General features: G+C 41.0%; 1 protein-coding gene across 2 annotated transcripts in view; it reads right to left on the bottom strand.

The window, feature by feature from the left end:
- USP13 (ubiquitin specific peptidase 13) overlaps positions 1–25,554 on the bottom strand; it is a 100,041-nt gene that overhangs the window by 11,022 nt on the left and 63,465 nt on the right. For both annotated transcript variants that reach the window (XM_061637388.1, XM_061637389.1), the window contains exons 8-14: positions 23,999–24,186; positions 23,334–23,405; positions 22,540–22,633; positions 15,748–15,873; positions 7,638–7,791; positions 5,826–6,000; positions 1,041–1,129 (exon numbers count right to left, since the gene is read on the bottom strand). In XM_061637388.1, coding sequence (XP_061493372.1) covers positions 1,041–1,129; positions 5,826–6,000; positions 7,638–7,791; positions 15,748–15,873; positions 22,540–22,633; positions 23,334–23,405; positions 23,999–24,186 — 898 coding nt within the window. The remainder of the gene's footprint in view (positions 1–1,040; positions 1,130–5,825; positions 6,001–7,637; positions 7,792–15,747; positions 15,874–22,539; positions 22,634–23,333; positions 23,406–23,998; positions 24,187–25,554) is intronic.

The following is a 25,554-nucleotide window of genomic DNA, read 5'->3' as shown; positions in this document are numbered from 1 at the left end:
GCTGGGATCAGCCCAGGAAGCCACTGGTGTCTACGGGGATCAGATGAATGGAACACTTTCAATCCCTATAAATGCAGACGCCACATTGCAACACATTGCACTCTATGGTTCAGGGAGCTTTTCACACAGCCAAGGAAACTTTCAAATGTTGTAATCAGAATCTATTATTTAAATAAACAGAAGGTATATGTGTATATGGTCATTAGATGAACAAGTGGAGGAAGCACTTACAACATGGCATTCTCCTACAGTCTCACCATTATGACAACAATTCCTCAAAGGAGAGATCAGCAACAATGCGAAATTTAATTTCATGGTTGAAATGGGGGTTGGGCATCTCTTGCCATTAGCTTTCATAAGTGATGAAGAAACTCTTCATCTCTGATGCTACTGACACTAAGCATTATCCTAAATGACTATAATCAAATTGCTTGGTTAGTTAACATTAGAGCACAGATGCAAATAGGGTAGGTTATATTGTTAATGCAAGACATACAGAGTTCCTTCACTGGAAGGCAACTGAAAAATAGCCTTTTGGGGATTTCCCCCTATTGAGAGATATTCTCTTAAACTTGCCCCCTGAAAAAGAAACTCAAATGCAATAGCAAGTTAAGGGCATGTCTATGCTACAAGTTGAACCTAGTTTCATACACACATTTCTCTGCTGTGGCTCCCAAACAAATAACCTTGGAAATTATAGTTCTGTGTGGGACAAGGGAGAGTTCAAAGGATATTGAGTCCCCTCATAAAAACTACAATTCCCAGAGTTCTCTGCAAGGAAAGAGAACAATTATTAAGCCAGTTTTCAAATTGTTCAGATTTGTAACACTGCCAAGCCTCTGCCAAGACTTGCTAAGTCATGTATGTGTTGGGATTTTCTTCATTAAAAAGAAAAACAAAGCTCTCTGGCTGTTGTTTGTGCAGTCAAGGGCTTGGATCCCCCTCCCACCATAAAGTCCTTGTGATTTGTGAATCCTTCACAAACCTTACAAAAGAACCCAGGGCAATTTCATGGGGAATAGACCATTCAGAACACATACCAAGCTTTTTAGGTATCCAGTCCAGGCCAAAAGTGAACTTCTTTATCTGTACTACCAGGTACTCAGGAAATGAAGCGAAGCGAGAGGTTCTGGAAACACAAGCAATTTTATGTTAATGAATCTGAGCCACATGAATGCAAAATCAAGAGTGCAGTACTCAAGAACAGAACCACAACCATGTTACAAGAAAAACAGAACTGCCTTTTACTGGATGGGACTCAAGATTCACCAAAACTAGTACTGGCCAGCCAGGTGTACCTGAAAAGTAAACGATCTGAGCAAGATGAGGCCATTTTTTATTTATTCTGTTGATGCCAGGACCCCTTGTAGAGCCCCAAATGGACTTTGGTAGACTTTTAAGACTCTGCCTCAGCACTGCACTCTAACTCCGAGCGGCCAAGTCGACATCCATACAAAAGAAAAATTAAGATTAAAATTTATAAATAACATTCCAGAGGGAGAAAGCCAAAATATATAGCAAGTAGTCCTAAAAGTCTTTTGATGTTATATTTACCAGACGGTAGGAAGGTTACTCCCTGATTGTAGATAACGAAATTACTTACTCAGTAATTAACGACGGAGGAGGAAAGAAAACACAAGGAAGACAACCTTTCGAGTCTCGAGAGAAATATAGTTGGTGTAAGATCCTCAGCTGAGGCAAAACAGGTTGCTTAGCCTTGAGATAAGAACTCTAAAAACTGATAGAAAGCGGAGCTCCAGACTTAGCTTCCTACTAGGTCGCCATCTTCCCCCTTACCAGAAAATGTATAAGTCTCTTTTTCAACCAATTATCCAAGCAGCATAGAAATAAAATTATAGATAAAACATGGCTAACATCCTCCGTGGCGCACAGTGGTAAGCGGCGGTAACGCAGCCGAAGCTCTGCTCATGGCCAGAGTTTGATTCCAACAGAAGGAGGAAGTCCAATCTCTGGTAAAAGGGGTCGAGGTCCACTCAGCCTTCCATCCATCCGTGATGGGTAAAATGAGTACCCGGCATATGCTGGGGGGTAAAGAAAGGCTGGGGAAGGAACTGGCAATCCCACCCCATATATATGGTCTGCCTAGTAAACGTCGCAAGACGTCACCCTAAGAGTCGGAAGCGACTCGCACTATAAGTGTGGGGACACCTTTACCTTTTTTAACATCCACAAAGCAATTAAAAGAAATATATACATGAAATTATCATATTCCCTTGCTGCTTGCCCACACCATCTGGCAATCAGGGATACAAGAAGGATCTGCAACAAAATGCTGCGGGGTAGAATCCTGCTGCTCAGGATTCCAAGCACTCCATTCAATTTCTCTCCCCCCCAACCCCCATCCCCAGATTGACAGTAAGTGTTTTGTGGTCACGAAGCACACTCATCCCTCCTTAGGGCTTTTTGGAGAGGGGGTTAATCCCCTATGGATCTCTTTCTTTTCTTTTTTCTTTTTCTACTTTTGCAAACTTTGGAATTCTCCCAATCCTTTTATACCTCCCTGTTGTGCATGGAAAGAGAGGGAATGTTAACACAAGTAAACACTACTATGAGTCTTAGGGTCCTTAAGGATAAACACATTCATTTGTGGCATAAGCTTCCATGGGCCAGAGAGTATCTTGTCAGATGCATAAAACAGTAATCTAAGCAAACAGATCTGGAGTGAACAATCCCTCCAGTTTGCCGAAAGAGTAATGTAAGAGATAGTAGGTGTGTTGTATTACCATGTGGAAAACAAATGAATTCAAGATCCAGACAAATGAATACATGAAGGCTCCCGAGTAAACCTGGCAGGCAAGGGATAAGAATCATAGAATCATAGAATCATAGAGTTGGAAGGGCCTATAAGGCCATCGAGTCCAACCCCCTGCTCAATTCAGGAATCCAAATCAAAGCATCCCCGACAGATGGCTGTCCAGCTGACTCTTGCATCCCTCCAGTGTCGGAGAGCCCACGACCTCTCTAGGTAATTGGTTCCATTGTCGTATGGCTCTAACAGTTGGGAAGTTTTTCCTGATGTCCAGTCGAAATCTGGCTTCCTGCAACTTGAACCCATTATTCTGTGTCCTGCACTCTGGGATGATCGAGAAGAGATCCCAGCCCTCCTCCGTGTGACAACCTTTCATGTACTTGAAGAGTGCTATCATATCTCCCCTCAGTCTTCTCTTCTCCAGGCTAAACATACCCAGTTCTTTCAGTCTCTACTCATAGGGCTTTGTTTCCAGTCCCCTGATCATCCTTGTTGCCCTCCTCTGAACCAGTTCCAGTTTGTCTGCATCCTTCTTGAAGTGTGGAGACCAGAACTGGACACAGTATTCAAGATGAGGCCTAATCAGTGCTGAATAGAGGGGAACTAGTACTTCACGCAATTTGGAAACTATACTTCTGTTCATGCAGCCCAATATAGCATTTGCCTTTTTTGCAGCCACATCATACTGTCGGCTCATATTCAGCTTGTGATCAATGACAATTCCAAGATACTTCTCACATGTCGTACTGCTGAGCCAAGTATCCCCCATCTTATAACTGTGCATTTGGTTTCTTTTTCCTAAGTGTAGAACTTTGGATTTATTTATTTATTTTTATTTATTATTTCAATTTATATACCGCCCTTAGTGAAATAGCTCTCAGGGCGGTGAACAAACAAAATAAAATAAAATATATCATAATAAAAATACAAAACATATACAAACAAACAACGAAAAGCACAGCAAAAACAAAATAAATACTACAAAAATTAAAATACAGATTAAAAGATTAAAAAAGTTAAGAAGATTAAAATGCCTGGGAGCATAAAAAGGTCTTTACCTGGCGCCGAAAAGATGGAAGTGCAGGCGCCAGGTGTACCTCTTCGGGGAGGCTGTTCCACAACTCAGGGGCCACCACAGAAAAGGCCCTAGATCTCGTAACCACCCTCCAGGCTTACCGATGGGTTGGTACCCGGAGGAGGGCCTTAGATTCTGAACGAAGTGAACGGGTAGGTTCATAGCGAGAGAGGCGTTCCACAAGGTATTGAGGTCCCACGCCGTGTAAGGCTTTATAGGTCAAAACCAGCACCTTGAATCTCGCCCGGAAGCAAATAGGAAGCCAGTGCAGACGCGCCAGGACAGGTGTTATATGCAAAGACCGACTGGTCCTCGTCACTAATCTGGCAGCTGCGTTCTGCACCAGCTGAAGCTTCCGAACTGTCTTCAAGGGCAGCCCTACGTAGAGCGCATTACAGTAATCCAATCTTAAAGTTACCAGAGCGTGGACAACGGAGGCGAGGTCGTCCCTGTCCAGATAGGGGCGTAGTTGGGCTACCAGACGAAGATGGTAAAACGCATTCCGTGCCACCGAGGCCACTTGGGCCTCGAGAGACAAGGAAGAGTTGAGAAGAACCCCCAAACTACGTACCTGTTCTTTCAGGGGGAGTGTAACCCCATCCAGAACAGGGTAAGCATCCACCATCTGAGCAGGTGGATTTATCCCTGTTGAATTTCATTCTGTTGTTTTCAGTCCAATGCTCCAGCCTGTCAAGGTCCCTTTGAATTTTGTTTCTGTCTTCCACGGTATTAGCTATGCCCCCCAACTTTGAATCATCTGCAAATTTGATAAGCATGCTTTGTACGTCCTCATCCAAGACGTTAATAAAAATGTTAAAGAGCACTGGGCCCTGTGGCACCCCACTCGTTACTTCCGCCCAGTTTGAGAAGGAACCATTGATAAGCACTCTTTGAGTACGATTCTGGAGCCAACTGTGGATCCATCTGATAGTTGTTTCATCCAGCCCACATTTAGCTAGCTTGCTAATCAGAATATAATGGGGCACTTTGTCAAAAGCTTTGCTGAAGTCGAGATATATTATGTCCACAGCATTCCCCCAGTCTACAAGGGAGAACAGGTTCTCTTATCAATCAGCAACTAGTTTAAGAATAGGAAGCAGACAATAGGAATAACGATACCCACAATAGGGTTCCCCATGGATATGTATTGGGGCCAGTGCTTTTTGATGTATTGATAAACAATCTGGAGTTTAGGGGTATGTATTGAGGTGGGTGAGAGCCAGTGTGGTATAGTGGGTAAGGTGTTGGACTGCGACCTGGGAGACCAGGGTTCAAATCCCCACACCCTTGGGCCAGTCACTGCCTCTCAGCCTCAGAGGGAGGCAATGGTAAGCCCCCTCTGAATACTGCTTACCATGAAAACCCTATTTATAGGGTCGCCATAAGTCGAAATCGACTTGAAGGCAGTACATCATCATCATCATTGAGGTGGGTATGTTTGTGGATGATTCCAAATTATTCAGGAAGGTAAAAACAAAAAGAAATTACAAAAAGCTCCAAAATATTCTCTTCAAACTGGATGAATGGACAATAAAATGTCAAACGTGTTTCAGTATAAGGAAGTCTAAAGCGATGCATACTGAAACATAAAAACCTAACTTCACAAATATACTGATGGGGTCCAAGCTGGCAGAGAATGACCAGAAAAGAAATCTTGAGGTCATGACAGATAGCTCAATGAAAACACTGAGTCAGTGTGGGGCAAATGTTAAATTAAAAAAAAGACAAATGCTGAGTATCACTGGCTTTGGTCTGATCCAGAAGGGATCCTCTTGTGTTCGTATGTGGGAATGGGGAATTTGGAGGCATTAGGAAGCAAGTCTCTGTAGAAGCCCTAACAGAGAAGGGTGGAATTCTATTCTATTTCTATTTGTAGTCTTAGACCATTCAGGAGGCTGCAATTGAAGCTCCTTGAGAACGTCACTCCTCTCCTTCTCTCTCAGTGTACATACCTATGTAAATGACAAATTGCAAACTCACTTAACTCCAGCAGACTTGGCCTGAAGGGCACTGCTCCAGAAGTCTTGCACATTCTCTGGTTCAGTAAATGCCTGTAGACAGGCACTAAAAGGGATCCTAGCGCGTACAAGCTCTGGTGGAGGCCTCCTTGCAGCTTCTGCTTCTCTCCTCTTCAGTTCATAAGCGATCAATTCATCTAACCAGAAACACAAGAAACAATGAAGGGCCACCCCATTTGGAGGGATTACCTTATGCAAACTGCTCAGATACTAAATACCGCTGTCCCCTCTCACATGCAATCTCCTTCAAGACAACCCTGCTGGATCAGTAGCCCATCTAGTCCAGCATTCTGTTCCCGCAGTGGCCAACCACATGCCCAAGGGAAGCCAAGCAGGACTTGAGTGTACATATCACTCTCCCTTCCTTTTCAGCCCTATCTGGAGAGGCTAGGGATTCAACCTGGAACCTTCTGATACAAGTACACATTTTGCATACAATAAGTTATGACCTTTTCCCAAAAGGTTCCACAACCAGCGTTAGAATGAACAATGCCAATACCTCACAAAAATGTTGACCTATGAGATTCCTTGGAAGGTGGAAACCAATACCTGTGAAGTAATAAGGATGGGAGAGGGCAATTCACAACATAAAAGGGGTCTGGGAGATGTGCCACAACTGCACCAGCTCTTCACCTCTGCACTGCCATGGCTGCACTCCAGCTTGATTCAGAATTTTACATCACAAATTTCCTTAATACAAATTTAGCAACAGCAACAAGAAGTGAAGTCTGCAAACTACAGCCTTAAACTACAGCCATGTTCTGGGGGCTAGCTTTGCCCACCAATACTCATTTTACCCTGCAGTGCAGAGGCTGTGGAGAATGGTGGGTGCATTCAGCTTCACACTATCAGTTCAAGCAGGTCAATAAATATTGCCCAACAGGCCATAAGTGAGCTGTGGACACCAAAGAATTTTCTGTACCACTCTCACATTCCATGTCAAATTTATTGATTAATTAATTAGATTTATATCCCACCCTTTCTCCCAGTAGGAGCCCAGGGCAGCAACAAGGACAGATAACATGGAGGGAGTTCCCTGAAACTCTGAATTCCACTGACCTACATGATGTATTCAGGTTAATCAACCTGGGCTCAAAATTCAGGATATTTTAAAGGATAGAAGCTCAGATCCTTTGCATCACAATAAAACTAAGGATGGGTTCACACTTGCATATACATCACGTGATGACTGGAGGCTGGATGAACGAACTGGTTTTGCTAAATGATGCGGAAATAGCATGCATTTGTGAATAACCCCAGAATTGTCTTTTGAATGATGCAATAAAGAGCAAACAACAATAATGGATAACCTCGGGCAGGCCATTCCCCATTGTTGCCCTAATTTTAATACCACAGTTCCATGTTACCTCAGGCTGCTGCCGTTTGTTTCCTTCATTGTATAATATTGACATGTTTTATTGTTTACTTCTACTTCCCATATTGTTTTACTGTTTTACATTATTCTTAAATTATTCTTAAATTGGTTTTAGGTATTTTTAGGTGATGTTTAATTGTTTTAATGCTGTAATGAGTGTAATTCTATTTTAAATGTAGATTTTTATATGTCCAAATTATATGTACCCATTTTTAGTTATAAGCCACCCTGAGTTCCGGTTTTGGAAAAAGGGCGGGGTATAAAGATGATGATGATGATGATGATGATGATGATGATAATGTGCTGTTTTAACATTTTATAGTGCTGGTCACTGGCCGTAATAAATGATTGATTGATTGAATAAAGAGCACATGCAAACCAGCCTCATTCTTGGCTAACCTTTGTTTGTTGCAGCTTCCATCGCCACAGGCAACTGCATGAGATAGTCCACCCTCTCAGTGTATCGGACTTTCCTGGACTGACAACACTGTGTACGTTCTTCCACCAAGAACCGAAACACATCGCTGGGGTTTTCTGAACCAATGCGGTTCCTCTGATGGGGGGCAAAAAACAAAAACAAAGCAGACTACTTGGACAGTCGTGATGGAACAAAAATACCCAAGGCAGATGAGAAGATCCATGCTGGTCACAGGGAGGAGCCCAAGTGCAGCTGTTTCCATGCTCCCTCCATAACATAAGGAGAGGGGTTAGTTTTAGCACTCAAAGCACTAGGAAAATAAAGCCCACATTGACATCTCTCTCTCTATCTCTTCAGCATGCAATTTTAACAGATACATTAAGAACTCGTAATTTCCATGATCGATACAGCTTCACTCTTGGGAGGGAGCGTTAAGTATTTATGTCTGAAAAACATCACACGGAGCTCAAGATATTTATCATTTATTTATTTATTAGATTTATATCCCACCCTTTCTCCCAGTAGAAGCCAGTAAAATAGGCAAAAAAATAAAAATTTCTCAATCTCTAGTGGGAAGAAATAGTTTCTTATCATTTCCTTTTTTTATGACCCTTCAAAGACTTTAAAAGATTAGACAAATTCATGGAGGACAGGGCTATCAATGGCTACTAGCCGTGATGGCTGTGCTCTGCCACCCTAGTCAGAGGCAGCATGCTTCTGAAAACCAGTTGCCGGAAGCCTCAGGAGGGGAGAGTGTTCTTGCACTCGGGTCCTGCTTGCGGGCTTCCCCCAGGCACCTGGTTGGCCACTGTGAGAACAGGATGCTGGACTAGATGGGCCACTGGCCTGATCCAGCAGGCTCTTCTTATGTTCTTAGACAGCAGTTAACTTTTAATGGCAGTGGCTGAGATATTTCCTCCTTTTCTGTTAATTTACCCCAAAGTGTTCCTAATTTTTTAAAAAAAGTATACACAATCCAACAAAAGGTAAGCACTTTAAGCCTTATTGGTTTCAGTGGGAATTATGCACATGTTTAAATTTTCCCTATTAAAATCAATAGTTTTTTTTTAAATATTGAAAATTAGCTTGAGTGCATCCCGTGTTAGCACTAGTATCCTCTTTTGAGTAGCTACTTCACTTTCAGTATCAGCAGCTTCTCTCCTTCTAACAGTGATTGAGAGAGACCTGGTAGAGAGACAACATGCTTGAAAAACAAGACGAAGGCATTTGAGCAAATTTAATTTTAGGACTTCTAAGAGATTTGGAATTTTGAAGAGTGCAAAAAAGGTATCCAAGTATTTGCTCAAATTAAAAAGAACATACAAAAAATTGTGAGTTTGTGTGTAAGGAGAACAGACTGATCTCACAGACAGCATAGGGTTTTTATTTTCCAAGATGTGCACATGTGCACGCACACACACACACCCCAGCATACCAATATCACAATCAACTGGTTTTAAAAGAACATTATTTATTCTTATTCACTGAAGAATTTGCAAAGCTCATTATTTGAAGTGAAAGAGCAGTCATATTTGCCCACATATTTAGAAAAAGCATGGAGTGAAGTCCTCTTGGAACTATACCATTTCAGAAAGCAGATGACTGAATGCCCTCCCTATGTCAAAAGATTCTTATCTATAGAAAATCAAAAGCTTCCTATCTCTGGAAAACCAGTCCAAAAAGAGGACTGTACCACCCTTTTTTCAAATGTGCAGATTTGGCTTTCTTAGTGTTTTTCAACAGTATTCCTTAGCACCAACTCCCAACATGGTTTACTTGAGTGAACTGATAACCTGGCTTCAAGACTCTGAGGCAGGAATTCTCAGCTGAGGCACCTCCAAATGCAATCATTTGAACCTCCCAAAGAACAATAGAACAGATGGTTTGCCTGTTCTCAGCTCAAGAGAGGAGGAAAACTTGATTATATGGATGAGCGGCACACTTTAAGATCCCTTGGAGGGACACCAGGGAAAGTAAGCAGCTTTAAAAAAAATAAACAAGTTAGAGGTTGCCACGATGATCCCAAGCACAAACAGTAATCAAGTAAGTTGGAGAATGCCAAACAGATTTATTATGTGTTTGGCCTCAGTTTGTGCACTGTGCACAGTTCTGGCTCTCCCATCCCCCAAATATATTTTATAACTGGTGGAGAAAGTTGAGAATAGGTTCATCAAAATGATCAATGGCTTAGGTCACCTTCCATAGGAGGAAAGGATGGGGGGGGGTTTGGCAAGGGGAAAATAAATACAACAGGATTTTATAAAATTATGTGTGAAGAAAGGAGATGGAAAGGACATCTTTCCCATCTCATAAGAACATAAGAGCACTATTGGAAGACCACAGTCAGGGCATATAAGCCATTGCCCTCTCCCACAGACTAGTATTCAGAGGCATGCATTGCTAGAACTTTATTAACATTAGGCAGACACCCTCACTAGATTATTTATTTATTAATAATTATTACTATTATTAACTATTTAAATTTATATGCAGCTTTTCCATATAAATATGCTCAAAGTGGCTCACAACAGGAGAAAAATGCAAATCACTACATCAGTAACAATCAAATACTAAATCATACCAAAACTTGTTTGGATGCCTGCTTGTTGTTGTTGCTGCTATGTGCCTTCAAGTCGATTATGACTTATGGGGACCCTATGAATTAGCGACCTCCAATAGCATCTGTCATGAACCACCCTGTTCAGATCTTGTAAGTTCAGGGCTGTGGGTTTCTTTATGGAATCAATCCATCTCTTATTTGGCCTTCCTCTTTTTCTACTCCCTCCTGTTTTTCCCAGCATTATTGTCTTTTCTAGTGAATCATGTCTTCTCATTATGTGTCCAAAGTATGATAACCTCGGTTTCATCATTTTAGCTTCTAGGGATAGTTCTGGTTTAATTTGTTCTAACACCCAATTATTTGTCTTTTTGCAGTCCATGGTATGCGCAAAGCTCTCTTCCAACACCACATTTCAAATGATTTTTCTCTTATCTGCTTTTTTCACTGTTCAACTTTCACATCCATACATAGAGATCATGGAATACCATGGTCTGAATGATCCTGACTTTAGTGTTCAGTGATACATCTTTGCATGTGAGGACCTTTTCTAGTTGTCTCATAGCTGCCCTCCCCAGTCCCAGCCTTTTTCTGATTTCTTGACAATAGACTATTGTCTCCGTTTTGATTAATGACTGTGCCAAGGTATTGATAATCCTTGACAAGTTAGATGTCCTCATTGTCAACTGTAAAGTTACATAAATCTTCTGTTGACATTACTTCAGTCTTTTTGATGTTCAGCTGTAGTCCTGCTTTTCTGCTTTCCTCTTTAACTTTCATTAGCATTTGTTTCAAAGCATTACTGGTTTCTGCTAAGAGTATGGTATCGTCTGCGTATCTTGTTATTGATATTTCTCCCTCCAATTTTCACACTGTCATCTTGGTCCAATCCTGCTTTCCGTATGATATGTTCTGCGCATAGATTAAACAAATAGGGTGATAAAATACACCCGTCTCACACCCTTTCCGATGGGAACCAATCGGTTTCTCCATATTCTGTCCTTACAATAGCCTCTTGTCCAGAGTACAGGTTGCACATCAGGACAACCAGATGCTGTGGCATCCCCGTTTCTTTTAAAGCATTCCATAGTTTTTCATGATCTACACAGTCTCAAAGGCTTTGCTGTAGTCTATAAAGCACAGGGTGATTTTCTTCTGAAATTCCTTGGTCCGTTCCATTATCCACCATATGTTTGCGATATCATCTCTGGTGCCTCTTCCCTTTCTAAATCCAGCTTGGACATCTGGCATTTCTCGCTCCATATATGGTAAGAGCCTTTGTTGTAGAATCTTGAGCATTACTTGCATGAGATATTAAGGCAATGGTTCGATAATTACTGCATTCCCTGGCATCTCCTTTCTTTGGAATTGGGACGTATATTGAATCTTCCAGTCTGTGGGCCATTGTTTAGTTTTCCATATTTCTTGACAAATGTTTGTCAAAATTTGGACAGATTCAGTCTCAGTAGCTTGTAGCATCTCTACTGGTATGCCATCTGTTCCTGGTGATTTGTTTCTTCTAAGTATTTTAAGAGCAGCTTTCACCTCACATTCTAGAATTTCTGGTTCTTCATCATACGTTTCCTCCATGAATAAATCTGTCATTCTGGCATCTCTTTTATAGAGTTCTTCAGTGTATTGCTTCCATCTCCTTTTATTTCATCTCGATCAGTCAGTGTGTTCCCCTGCTGATTATTCAACATCCGTACTCTTGATTTAAATTTCCCTTTAATTTCTCTAATTTTTTGGAATAGGGCTCTTGTTCTACCCTTTTTGTTGTCCTCTTCTATTTCTATACAATAACTATTGTAATAGTTCTCTTTGTTCCTAAGTACTAGTCGCTGTATGTTGCATTTAGGGTTCTGGCTGTGTTTCTATCTCCTTTTGCTTTTGCTTTCCTTCTCTCTTTAACCAGTTTCTTCAGTCATCCATTGAGGTCTTTCTCTCTTTTTAACTAGAGGTATTGTCTTTTTGCATTCTTCTCTGGTAACGTCTCTGACTTCACTTCATAGTTCTTCTGGTTCTCTGTCGACTAAGTTTAATAAGATAATAAATAAAGATAATAAATAACGCCTGAAATCTGCTCCTTATTTGATCTTTATATTCTTCTGGGATGTTATTTAAATTGTATTTTGGCATTATGATTGCTTTGTTCTTCTTCTTTAGCTTTACTCTGATTTTCCATTTTACCAGTTGGATGTCTGCTAAAAACTTTACTGCAGCAAGCCTACCCAGATGTAGAATTTATTAATGTATCTTTTTTTAAAAAAAATTATCTGTGTAATTAATTTTTATTTTATTTTAAGTATACCGCTTACAGATTACTTTATTAAGCAATTTTTTTATTTTTATAATTTTTTAAAAATAAAGAAACCATCTTGAGGTAACCCATTGCGGGGCTAGAGGGGGCCTTGTCCCTTCACTTTTTGTGATGGCCTCACAGCTACTGCTTTTAGAGAAGGCTGTGGAAGAAATTTGCAGATGATACAACATTGGGGGCACAGCTAATACCGTGGAAGACAAACAAAATTCAAAAGGGCCTTGATAGGCTGGAGCATTTGGCTGAAAACAACAGAAAGAAATTCAACAGGAATAAATGCAAAGTTCCACACTTAGGAAAAAGAAATCAAATGCACAGTTATAAGATGGGGGATACTTGGCTCTGCAGTATGACATGTGAGAAGGATCTTGGAATTGTCGTTGATCACAAGATGAACATGAGCCAACAGTGCGATGTGGCTGCAAAAAAGGCAAATGCTATATTAGGCTGCATGAACAGAAGTATAGTTTCCAAATCGTGTGAAGTATTAGTTCCCCTCTATTCAGCATTGGTTAGGCCTCTTCTTGAATAGTGCATCCAGTTCTGGTCTCCGCACTTCAAGAAGGATGCAGACAAACTGGAACAGATTCAGAGGAAGGCAACAAGGATGATCAGGGAACTGGAAACAAAGTCCTATGAGTAGAGACTGAAAGAACTGGGCATGTTTAGCCTGGAGAAGAGAAGACTGAGGGGAGATATGATAGCATTCTTCAAGTACGTAAAGGTTGTCACACAGAGGAAGGTCCGGATCTCTTCTCGATCATCCAAGAGTGCAGGACACAGAATAATGGGCTCAAGTTGCAGGAAGCCAGAGTTTTACTAATCAGAGCAAAAACTTCCTAACTGTTAGAGCAATACAACAATGGAACCAATTACCTAGGGAGGTGGTGAACTCTCCAACACTGAAGGCATTCAAGAGGCAACTGGACAGCTATATGTTGGGAATGCTTTGATTTGGATTCCTGCATTGAGCAGGGGGTTAGACCTGATGGCCTTATAGGCCCCTTCCAACTCTACTGTTCTATGATTCTATGACACATCATTTGGCTAAAGCTGGTAGAAGTTAGACATGGGCTTCTGGATTTCATTGAGATTGCTACATGCATGAAGACACACACAAACAAACAATTGAAGTGTAGTTTTGCAGTAGATTCAGGACAGAGAAATAAAAATGAAGTATACAACTTATGAAATTTGCTGCCACAAATCTACTGGCTTGCTTATTTATTTATTTATTTGTTTGTTTGTTTATTTATTTATTTATTTCGATAGATCGATAGATCGATAGATCGATAGTTTTGAAAGCAACAAACAGAACTTCACTCAAGCTTGCTCTGGATCCCTATAAGGATTCCGTTAATCACCTAATATATATATATGAACGTAATTGTGATTAACCAAACAGAGGTTTTTATTATATTAACAAAACGTTTCAGCTTCCGCCTTCATCAGCTGCCAACATACAAATGCTCTATAACTGCCACCTTGGTAACAGCATTTGTATGTTGGCAGCTGATGAAGGCGGAAGCTGAAACGTTTTGTTAATATAATAAAAACCTCTGTTTGGTTAATCACAATTACATACATAGATATATATAGATATATATACATACACACACACACATACACACACACTGCCCCATAGCCGAAGCTCTCTGGGCGGTTTACAGTAACTAAAAAGATATACAAATTTAAAAACATCTTTTAAAAACAATTTAAAACACAATTTAAAAATTTAAAACCATTTAAAACCATTTAAAAAAGGCTTAGATGCCTTTAAAAGAGAAACTGGGCCCGTTCTCTTTCAATTTATCAATAGATATTTGCCACAACAGCTAAATAGAACCTTGAGGGTCAGAGACAGTGTTTCTCTGAATATTAGACACTGAGAGGACTGTTACTGTTATTCCCTACTTGTGTCCTTTCTGGGGACAGCTGACAGGCCACAACAGAAAACAGGATGGTGGAGTGGCTCTGATCTAGTCACACTGTGTTGCACTGACTGGGATTCAGAGATAGGGTTGGTAGTAAGCAGCCTGATCAAATCAAAGCAGACACTAGGCAAGACTTGGGAAAAGTTCACTCATCTCTTGTCAACTTCTGTGCCTCTGAACAGCAGACCCATTTCATACTTTAAGAACTTTGTTTCGGGGAGACTTAATAACCCACTTGCTGGCTTTTGCAAATGAGCAGCAACAGGGAAGATCACAGACAGCAGACGGCTGGATCTCTTGCCTGTGAGCATGCTGGATTTTAGCTGTTGGTATGCATGACTATGATATGCACATGCCACTAGTTGTACATACGTCATGGTTGATAAAGCAAAACCTATGTTATAATTCAGTAATACTGACACTACCGAGTGGTGGGAAAGATTCTTGCACTATAATGCACTATGTGCACAACTGTGAAAATGTCTTCAGCCTTGTCATCAATGGCCAAGAAACAAGCTTTAAATTACTACTACTACTACTACTACTAAATTTATTTCCTGCCATTCATCAGTAGGTCCCAGGGTGGATCACAAGAATATGCATTATTAAAAGCAGTTTAAATCAAATTACATTCACAACTAGAGAGGGTCCTAAAGGTATACATCTCAAGTGTCAAAAGCCAGGGTGAAGAGGTGCATCTTCAACATACGACCAAAGCTGTACAAAGAAGGGGCCAAGTGCACCACTGTAGGAAAGGAATTCCACAACACAGGGGCTGCCACAGAAAAGGCCCTCTCCCGGGGGCCCACAATCACCCCCAAACTTCTGAAGATGGTGGAACTACCAACAGCGCCCCTCTTTATCTCCCATGTCAATATTAAACAGACTCTTGCACTGATTTATATCAATTTATTTCATGACACTCCTTAAGATAAAATATGATAAGACACTCCACGTCCATTCACCCGATTGATTTATCTAAGACAAATTGCACTGATTCAGCTAAATCAGCTGCTTGGAACAGGCTCAACTAACCCAGCAATGTTTTCTTCATAAAGCCTCAAAGATCATCTCACTTCCAGTGTTAGCTCCTTGGAGCAAAGGCACATCTTATTTTGCTTACATACATATATAAAGGTGCCACATATACCTCTGGTACTGCACCATCAAACAGTAATTTGACACCAAACTTTTTATACAAAAATAACATACTTTTTGTCAGTTTCCTAATGCGATATGAAAAAAGAAACAAGACAAGTAAACAGTCAACCCTTTCTTACCTCTATTAGATTTATAAGGTGCAGGAAGAATTCCTGTGCATCTTGCTGCCGATTTGAGGAGAATTCGGGGTGCCCTTTGCTTACAAAAGCTTTGAACATGCGAGGAGAAATGCCGTTGTGCTGAGGCTAAAAAACAGAATAAAACATGCCAAACACAATGTACTTAATGCTTCATATGAGAGAAACCGTACACTGTACCACTATTACGAACCTTTATGTAGCACCTTCACTTTTTCTCAGTATCACCAAAAAAACCCCAAAAACCTGTTATTCACATTCTCTCTAGTTTTGGGAGAGGGACAGATATAATTACTTGCCCAAAGGTACAAATCGGAACCTATGGCTGAACTGACTCAATTCACTCTGCTGCTTATTCTACAGGTGGTGGGAGGTGGCAGCAAGTCTTGCAGTATCTCCACCCGACAAAAACACAAAATGTCATTCATGTGCGACTCCAGTAAGTACATCTGTTCATGCCCATGTACTCCTTTGCTGTGACAGGTGGGTTGCGCAGAAGGCCTAGTCATACTGGATGTTCTACCTGCAAGTGCTTGAGACAAAGATTCAGTCCTGCACCCCATCTTATATAGAAAAGCTGAACAAGTGTGAATACTAATACCAGTGCAAACGGACACCTGAGTCCAATACAATGGACTGCATTGAGTCTTAAAAGCAAATATGTAAGGGCCATCCACACTTCACACAACACCTAGATTACATCAGCGTCCCCCAAACAGACATGAAATGTGAAGAGGAGTGTCCCTGATCATGCAATGCATGCATACCAGGATGCTGCTCCTTATCTCAGTTCTTTGGATCACATCCACCGCTTATGCCTGAGCACTGTCTCTTCATTTAAACTTCATGGGTTCACTGTAGGAAACATCAGTGGAGCTGGATGTCACATAATCTGTAAAGCTACTGAAAAGGGGTGAGAGAGAGAGAAGATTCCACCATGCAATTTGCATAGTCGCAGGAATCTTCTGAGTTTTGTTATGGTCATTTTAGGTAAACTCCTCCTGATCATCTACTAAACTGAGAGGGACCAGCATGCATCATGCAACTGACAAAAAGAGTCTTTACATTTTCCCACATCTATGGAATGATCTCATAGAGATGAAGGGAGATCCTGGGAATCCTGAAAAGTGTTTTGGGTAATACACACATGCCCTCCGTTGGCCTTCAGTGAAAGCAGGAATGAGGAAAGATAGCACAGAGCTTCAGCTATCTTGCATGCTAATTAGGTCTGGGCCAAGAAATTTTAGAAGAAAAAATAAAAAAGTAAACCTGCCTGGCGGTGGTAACCACAGCTCAAAGCTACCTCAAGAAATGAAACTGGGACGCTATTGTTGTTTATTTCACTTATGAATAGCTTCCCATGAGGCATCCGAAGCAATTTACAATATAACATATATAAAACAGTTACACATAAAACAACAGTATATTAAAACAATTTTTAAAAAACAACTAGAAATTTAAAACCAGCTTAAAAGAAGAACAGCAATATATAAGATCAACTCAAATCTGAGACAGATACCAACTGGGATACAGATTTTAGAAGGTTTGTTGAAAGAGGAACCTATCAAGATTCAAAGTTTGTTACCTAAATTAGCAAGCCCTGTCTACAAACCCAAAGAATTCCAGGCTGTTTTTGCCACTTCCTCAAGCTCATTATCTTGAGTCATTCACAGAGAAACTAACCTGCCTGTGTTTTTCAAGGTCACTAAGGGACACTAGAAATATGTAAAACATTTATTTGCAAACACACGCGTTGTACAAGATACTAACCATAGCTCTCCGCCATTTACACATACGGCAGAGGATTCTTCTTGCTGTCATACAATGTGAGAAGTGCCTGTGATGTCCCAAGATCAAAGAAGGGTATGTCAAGAGCCCCTGATCTTGCTGGACATTCTTAAAGCCTCATCAACTCAGAGTCACTTGCTGGATTAAGTTCAAACTTAAGTTCAAGAAAATAGGAAATCTAAACTAGTAATGTTTCTTTTAAAGATAGGAAGTTACCTAAGGCAGGTCTTAGTATACAGATTGTAATATGTATATTTATACACACATAGAGCAAGGAAGAGACAAAATTCTGGCATTGCTCTCCTCATCAAGAACTGCAAAACAGTTTAGCTAAAAATAAGCTGGGTCGGATCATTCAATCTCTCACATGAACGTTCTGGGCAGGAAGGACCCAATGACGTCAAATGATGAATGGATTCCAAAGACGCAAGAAATTAAAAAGATACAGCACGAATTGTGTTTGCAGGCACCATGTAAAGTGCATGTTATTAATATATGCATTCTTTACACTAAACTTGGCATTGTTTGCCAAAGATAAGAGTGGAAGGACATTTATAAAATTAATTACTATAACACTTCTTGTTTTGAACTAAGGTTTGCATTCATGGGGAGGGGGCTCTAGAGTGCTGTAAAGGAGGGCACCTGCCATAACCCTGAGACAAACATGGTGATCCACTGAGAGGAAGCAGGACAAAGATTTAGAAGCAAAAGCACTGCATGGCCTTTGCCCCTTTGTTTTAATAACGTTTGCCTATGATTTTTGTCCATGGGCAATATTATGGATTAATGCATAATAAGAAAGGTGTGATATTGTACAGGTAGCTCAAGAGACTGGGACAGAGGATTGTGCTGGTAATGGTATGGAGAATGAGGGCTGTCCTTTAATTACACCATGGAGAACTGGATGGTGAAGCTTTAGAGAATGACAGAACAAAGAATTTGCTATGTGGCTTATTTTGTTCCTGTTATGTCACATGGGCAGAAAATGCTGGGTTGTACTCAGTTTGAGCATCCCACTCCACACCACCCTGGTTAAGAGGCTCCACTGTGGCCTCTCATCCAGCACCCCCACCTGCACCCCCAAAGAAAACCCTGAAGCCAGTCCTGCAGATTTCCCATGTCCAAATCTAAGCACCCTTTAGTCCACTGATCACATACAGGCTCAGCAGCTGTGCCCCTACAAACATTTTCCTAAAAATTCCTCATCAATACAGCAGCTCCACCAGATAGCTCAGCCTTTGGAAAAAAAGCTACTGTAAACCTGATCCAGAACCAAGAGGCACAATTCAGAAGTGTCATAAATGGTTTTACTCTACCACAGCAGCCCCCTCTTGGCCTAACATCAAGCATACAATTGTTGCGAAGATAAACTGAAATTTGTACCCAGCGTGTCCTAGAGGACAGGCAGGATACAGAACTAAATACCTAGCGTTTCCATGTAGCAAACCAGAAAGTATGCATGTCTCTTGAACAGCTCTGCAGTGATGAAAGACAGGAAAGTGGTTTCTCCCACTCCACACACACACACACCATTCCACTGCCACTGGTTGGGAGGGGTGGGGGTGCAAAACAAAAGAATGGAAGACCAGTAGTAAAAGAAAAACACCCAGCTCATCCCCTACTGGCTCCCCGCCTGGCTTGAGCCAGTTGTACACATCTGCTATCATGCAAAGGATTCAGCTTTCAGAACATCACTAAAAACAACCAACAAGCAACATCTGCAGTGGCTCCTCAAGACTCTAATTCTTCGTGTGTTGGCAGAGGCACACTGCCAGTTCACCACAGACTTGGAGCTAAAATGCACATGCTCTCCCTAGAACTAATTTGTGATCAGTTGGTCATGTGAATAAGCTTCAGTTCTCTCCATCTTGTTTAGCTACTGTTGTCCTCTACAAATTAAGGACTGCCATTGAAGAATTGTTCGCTGATTGATAAATCTGCCGCATTTAAATAAACTTGCATTTTAGCAAAGCCTGCATACAGGAGCTTTAAAAAATATATTAAAGGAGTGAGATAGCTTCCAATTTAATAAAGAAAAGCTGCTACTTCCATTTAGAAAGGGAAGGCTGTTTCTGGGACCCAAAGAATGGTGTGGGAGTGTTTGAGGCTGCAGCATTGATGATGTTAAGCAGGTATAGACCTCATTATTATTTGATTTATATTTGATTTATATCCCGCCCTTCCTTCCAGTAGGAGCCCAGGGCGGCATATTAGCCCCTTGGATGGGTGACCACTAAGAACCACATGTAAGAGAAGGATATAATTTTGAAAAAGTAAATAAAAAGGTGCAGGAGGCCAGATATTTAAAAAGAAGGAATGCAACCTTTAAATTTTATCTTTAATCTCCTATTAAAGTAGGAGCACACACAAATCAAAATAGCCTCTAAAAAAGAGAAGGTGCAAATCTTTAACTCTTTGCCTCACCTATTAGAATTTGCCTTAGCTGACTAAAACTGGCTTTGAGTGATTATCCGTCTCAAAAGTGTACACTGTTTCAAATTTTTAATGTTTTGCATATACTTTGTTGCATAAGCTGCCTTGTGGGGGTTATGCCCTAAAAGGCAGCCTAAAATTATTTCAGATAAATAAAAGCCTAGCCAATTAATCTTCTGATTAAGCTTGCAACCCTACTATAAATATGTCAATGTGTTTACCCTGAGTTGTTCTTCCAGGAAGAAAAATTCCTCTCCAGCTACTGCATCTCCAATATCTATTACATGGTGACCTTTCCTTTCCAAACATGGCACCTTAGAGGGAAAGGCAGGGTGCGGGGCCCATCATGAGTTTCAACGTTTTAAGTAACAAAAGACTGGCTGAGACACAAACGCTAACTAGATGCAAGCTGAACTATGTCAGACAGTGTCCTTGTCAGCCAAGCTTATACAGTAGGGCAGCCATACCTTTCTTTAATTAATTAATTAGATTTATATCATGCCCTTATATAGGAGCCCAGGGCGGCAAACAAAAACACTAAAAACACTTTAAAACCTCATAAAAACAGTTTAAAATATATTAAAACAAAACAACCATTAAACAACATATTAAAACAAAACATCTTTAAAAACATTTTTAAAAGCTTTAAAAACCTTTTTTTCAAAAAAGGATTTAAAATATATTAAAAAGCATTTTTTAAAATTCCCCCAGGGAGGCAAGCAAGCATATATATTTCTCATACTAGCTTGGAGCACTGCTTCCAGAATTCAACAAGATCTCCTTGCTGAAGGAAAAACAAAAAAGGCTGTGCCTCAACTACCTAGAGATGCTAAAGACAAGCCTACACTGGATTCCTTGTTGCAGTTCTTAAACATGCAGATTGGTCCTGTTTTAATGTGCATTTGCACTGGCTAGGACTCTGGGCTCCTGTTTTGATACATCTACCATCAGTAGTTATCAGACCTTCAAGGTTTCTCTTCCACACTGAGCCATCTGGCAAGAAATCACTGCAGATCTACTATGGCACTGCCAAAGCATTGCGGAAAGATTTCAAACAGCACATTCTGGGGAGCACGCTCAGCTGGTGCAGGGCACAGGCCAGGCCTGTTGCAGAAGATCTGCAAGACGGCCTCACAACATTTATTTCTGCGTTAGTTTTCATTGAAGGAGTGACACCAGATGTAAGGGGGTGTTAATCCTTTCCATCCATGTCATTTTCTGATCTAAATTGCCCCCCACCAGAAAGTACTACTAATACATCTACATAATCGCAGCTTGGAGGGTGACATTTAAACCAAGAAAATGATATGGGTGAACCCACATTTCCCAACTCCAGAGTCAGAGCACCCAGCTTTAAACAAAGAAACGAAAGCGTCCAGAGACACAGTCATGGATCTCCTGCTTCTTGTGGAATTTGGCACCAAGTGTGAATTCTAGAAGATCCATTACACATTGTAAGGAAAGGTCAAGCAAGCTGTCTTTCAGGCATGCTTGTATGATTATTGACCTTCTCACTGAGGAACTCCTGATAAGCTACCAAGGAACCCCAGGTTTCCCCCAGAACAGTTGGCTTCATGCAGACATAATTATAAACTATGGTGGAGTTTTATGTGAACAGACCTTGAACTCATGCACTCCCTCTTCTTGTCCCCTTGCATGGCTGCAAGGAAGCTCTCACTTCCATTACACAACAACACAGGAAGCTGCCTTATACTGAATCAGACCCTTGGTCTATCTAGCACAATATTAGCTACATTGACTAGCTGAGGCTCTCCAACGTTTCAGACAGAGGTCTCCCCCAGTACTACCTGGAGATTGAACCTGGATCCTTTTGTATGCAAAGCATGTGTTCCACCACTGAGCCATTGTCCTTCTCCATTTTTAACAAACCGCAGTTTACCATTATGTCTGAACCCAGACAGATCATGGTTAGTCTTAGCTGTAGTTTACTGAAACAACTTGAAACTTTAGTTTATGGAGCTGGCTTGTTTAAATAAAGCATATTAAATAAATTTAGGATTTATATCTAATGCTAAACTGTTGACAATGAAAGCAAAAGCTGGTTAATCCAGAAGAGAGAGAGAAATGGGGAATTGTACAAACCTGAGGCTTATTCACATGACACTAAAATATACTTTATATAACACCATACATCTGAACAAGGATACTGTATGTTTGCATAATTCAGTACTGACAACAGGATGGAAGTGGCCCATGTTGGTTTAAAACCAGATCAAAATGCCACATCTGAACCCTTAAACTAGAGCCATGTGAAGGCACCCTAACAAGGCCGTTGCATCGTCTTGCATTCTTGTGCTTGGATTATGTTGGCCTTGGATTGGAACTCTTCCTCACAAGGTATACACTGAAGGCAGAGACTCCCTTGTCAACCCTCTGAACCTCCTCAAGGAAGACCCACTTCACAATGGCTGCAACTTTCCAAGAGAGAATCATTTTGATAAAACCTCCCCGCAAAAATCCCTCACACCTGCTCCCTTTTCTCAGGATGCCTCTTCTACCTAGTTATCAGGCTGCACATGCTGGGTCAAATACCTTGTGTTCTTCTTTCATCACCTGTTCAATGAGCTCAGATTTCGTTGGCGGTTTAGAATATTGGCCTGAAAGGAGACCATGTCCCAATTTAGCCCTGTAGTAGAGGGTGAGGGGGTAGGGAAGAAGACAGAAAGCACACAAAATATTTCCCACCAGGCTTAGATAGGGAGCAAACAGTGGGGGAGGAGGAAATAAGGCTAAATTGACCTGAACCCACATAACTGGGTGTTCTCCATCACTACTGTGCTCCAATTAAACTTTTTTCCTCTTGGCATCCTTATTTCGAACAATATAAAGGCATTTAAAATATCAGAACATTAGCTATATGGGAGACAATTATAACCAAATCCCATAACAATCATAACCAAACTATGCTTATTACAAATAATAACTAGGACCCTCTAGCAAAGGTCTAGGTCAGATCAAAGACAATGATAAAGTCCAAGACAATCAAACGCCAAGCATCTCTTAATCATAACCAGTGAATATTAAAATGAATTAAATAACAACAATAGTTACAATACTATTACTGACCGGTAGATGAAGGATGCCTCTAGACTCTCCTTTAAAATCAATGTTAGATAAGATAAATTTGCTATGAATACCTGCTGCTGCAAGTTTTGCCACTAACTAATTTCAAAAAGAAATTGCCCATTTAATAAGTCCAAAAGGCAATTTGTACATTTCCTACATGTCCAAACCAAAGGAGACTACCAGAAAGCAAATCACGTCGGTTATTCACCCATCCAGAGAGATCTGGACCAAGCTCTGCTTAATATAAATCTGCCACGTACATTTGCGTATTGAAATCTTGTGTTGGGTCCAGAGGGGAGTAGTCAAATATTCTTGGAAGGCTTCCCACATACCTATCCAGAGACAATGATGGGGGAAGAAAGGAAGAAACATTCAAATATTACAGATTGGTTTATGCTGAGGTCTTTTGCTGAGGGGCTGAGGATCTCAGCATACATATACTGTACGTCAGTTCCCTCTGCAGACAGCAGAACCAATATGGGAACAGCATCTTACACTTGTTGCTGATCACAGAGCACTGAGTATCACCCACACTCGCTAAACAGATGGTTGATGTAGGGATGGAGATGGGAGAGGAAGGGTCCCAGGAAGATATAGCAAGATTAGAAGTGGACCCCACTTTCAAAATGCAAGAAATACATCACTACCAATGGACAGACATACTTGCCACAGAGTCCCAATTAATTGTAGCTCCTTGTTGGGCATAAGCTTAGTGGCAGGCCTGCGGTTTGCCATGGTGTACTGTAGTGTGTGAACCATCTCTTGGTAATACAAAGGGGGAAACACTAATATTTAAATGTTGCTCATAATCTTGAGAGTTGGTGAATACCAGTGTGCCCTCTCATAGGCAAGCAACAGCAAGGTTTATTTAAGCAAAGGCTTTGCAGCCACTTGGTTGCTGCAAAATTCCCGTGGAATGACTTACGCTCGCTGAAATTCAGGGATGCTGAAAATGGCCTGCATGACGGTGTTGACGTAGCAGCTGTTGCCCAAGTTTTTCATGCCAGTGTATCCTGGACCATACATTGGCTTTAGCTTCACGCCAGATTCCTGGATCACTTCCCATTCAGAGATTCTGGGTTTGATATCATTATCTCTAAGGCCATTCTCTGTCTAAATGCAAAGAAGACTTTTAAGAAGGAGCAGTTTACAAAGGCATGTTCTTAGAACTTACGAAGTAAGGATATTTTTTTTCTGATTATAAGAAAATTCCCAAGCAAAACACTCCTCTGCACAAAACCAGCTTGCTTTCTGCTTGCTGAGATACAAATGTGATCATGCCTCCCCCTGCTGAATTACCTAAGCAACTGTAATCAAATGGTGCTCCCAGTTTAGTCGTACTTTATAGCTGCAGCACAGAATGCCACTGGTTAAGTTCCTAGTTTTTCTGCAGAACTTTCACATGCAAATGGTAAAATTTGCAAGCAAAATGCCACCTTGCCTTTTTGGCTATTGAAAGCTATAGCAGTGCAGAGCTGAGAATCCTGTGCCCCACCCCCAGATGTTGCTGGACTCCTACTCCCATCAACCCCAGCCAGCACAACCCCTGCTATAGCGGCTAAGAGACTGAGTTGTGAATCGGTCCCCAGTTCAAATTTCACCTCAACTATGAAACCATTTGGTGGCCTTAGGCTAAGAGATGGTGGCTTGCCTAACCCACATTTGCTATAGGGGTGTAACAACGATGCATCTTACAGGGTTGCTGATAAGAGCCACTGAGAAGATGTATATAAACGACTTTGACCTCTCGAAATACATTATATAAATGAAATGTATTTTGCTCTAGCTTACAAAAGCTCTTCAGTGACATGCAATGAATTACGCACAATGCAAATACTACCTTACAGAATTTAGTAATCCAAGTTTACAATTCTTCAATTAAAAATCTGCAATCTATATTTTCATACATAAAGCAATTTTAATATACAATAGATCTTACAATATATATCGTAAAACAGTAAATGGAGGACTGGATTCAGGCCAGGACAGCATGGATTCAAATCCCTATTCAGCCATGAAGCTCACTAGGTTGTGTTGGGTAAGTCTCTGGGCTCATCCAGACAACTGCAAAATGTGTGACACGCCCGCTATGTGTGTTCATTATTTTTCGGTCGTCCAAATGACGTCTTGCGCTGTTACGCATTTTTGTGGGTTAAATCCGCTCCTTGCAATACCGGCAAAAATGCTATTTGCTGTTTAAAATCGGGAATCATCCACTGTGCCTTCAGGAGATAGGATGCAATACCGTGGACTTTACAGCTGATGCGTGGTTCTTGGGCGTTTCCCCTTGCCCCTTCTCTTCATTCCAGCCAATCACGTATCTGCCCTTATGTCCGAGAATAAGCCCAGGAAAATTGAACCAATCATCGCAATGGTGGGGTATTGGGGGGGTGTCTGCAACTACTGCACAGATGCATTTTATTTTTTGCCAGCCTGCAAACTGTGTGGCCGCTCTGGGTGAGATCTGCGCACAGCAAGCGA

The sequence above is a fragment of the Rhineura floridana genome, chromosome 7 (assembly GCF_030035675.1).
Source record: "Rhineura floridana isolate rRhiFlo1 chromosome 7, rRhiFlo1.hap2, whole genome shotgun sequence".
NCBI classification, from domain to species: domain Eukaryota; kingdom Metazoa; phylum Chordata; class Lepidosauria; order Squamata; family Rhineuridae; genus Rhineura; species Rhineura floridana.
This window is presented reverse-complemented; position numbering and strand designations above follow the sequence as displayed.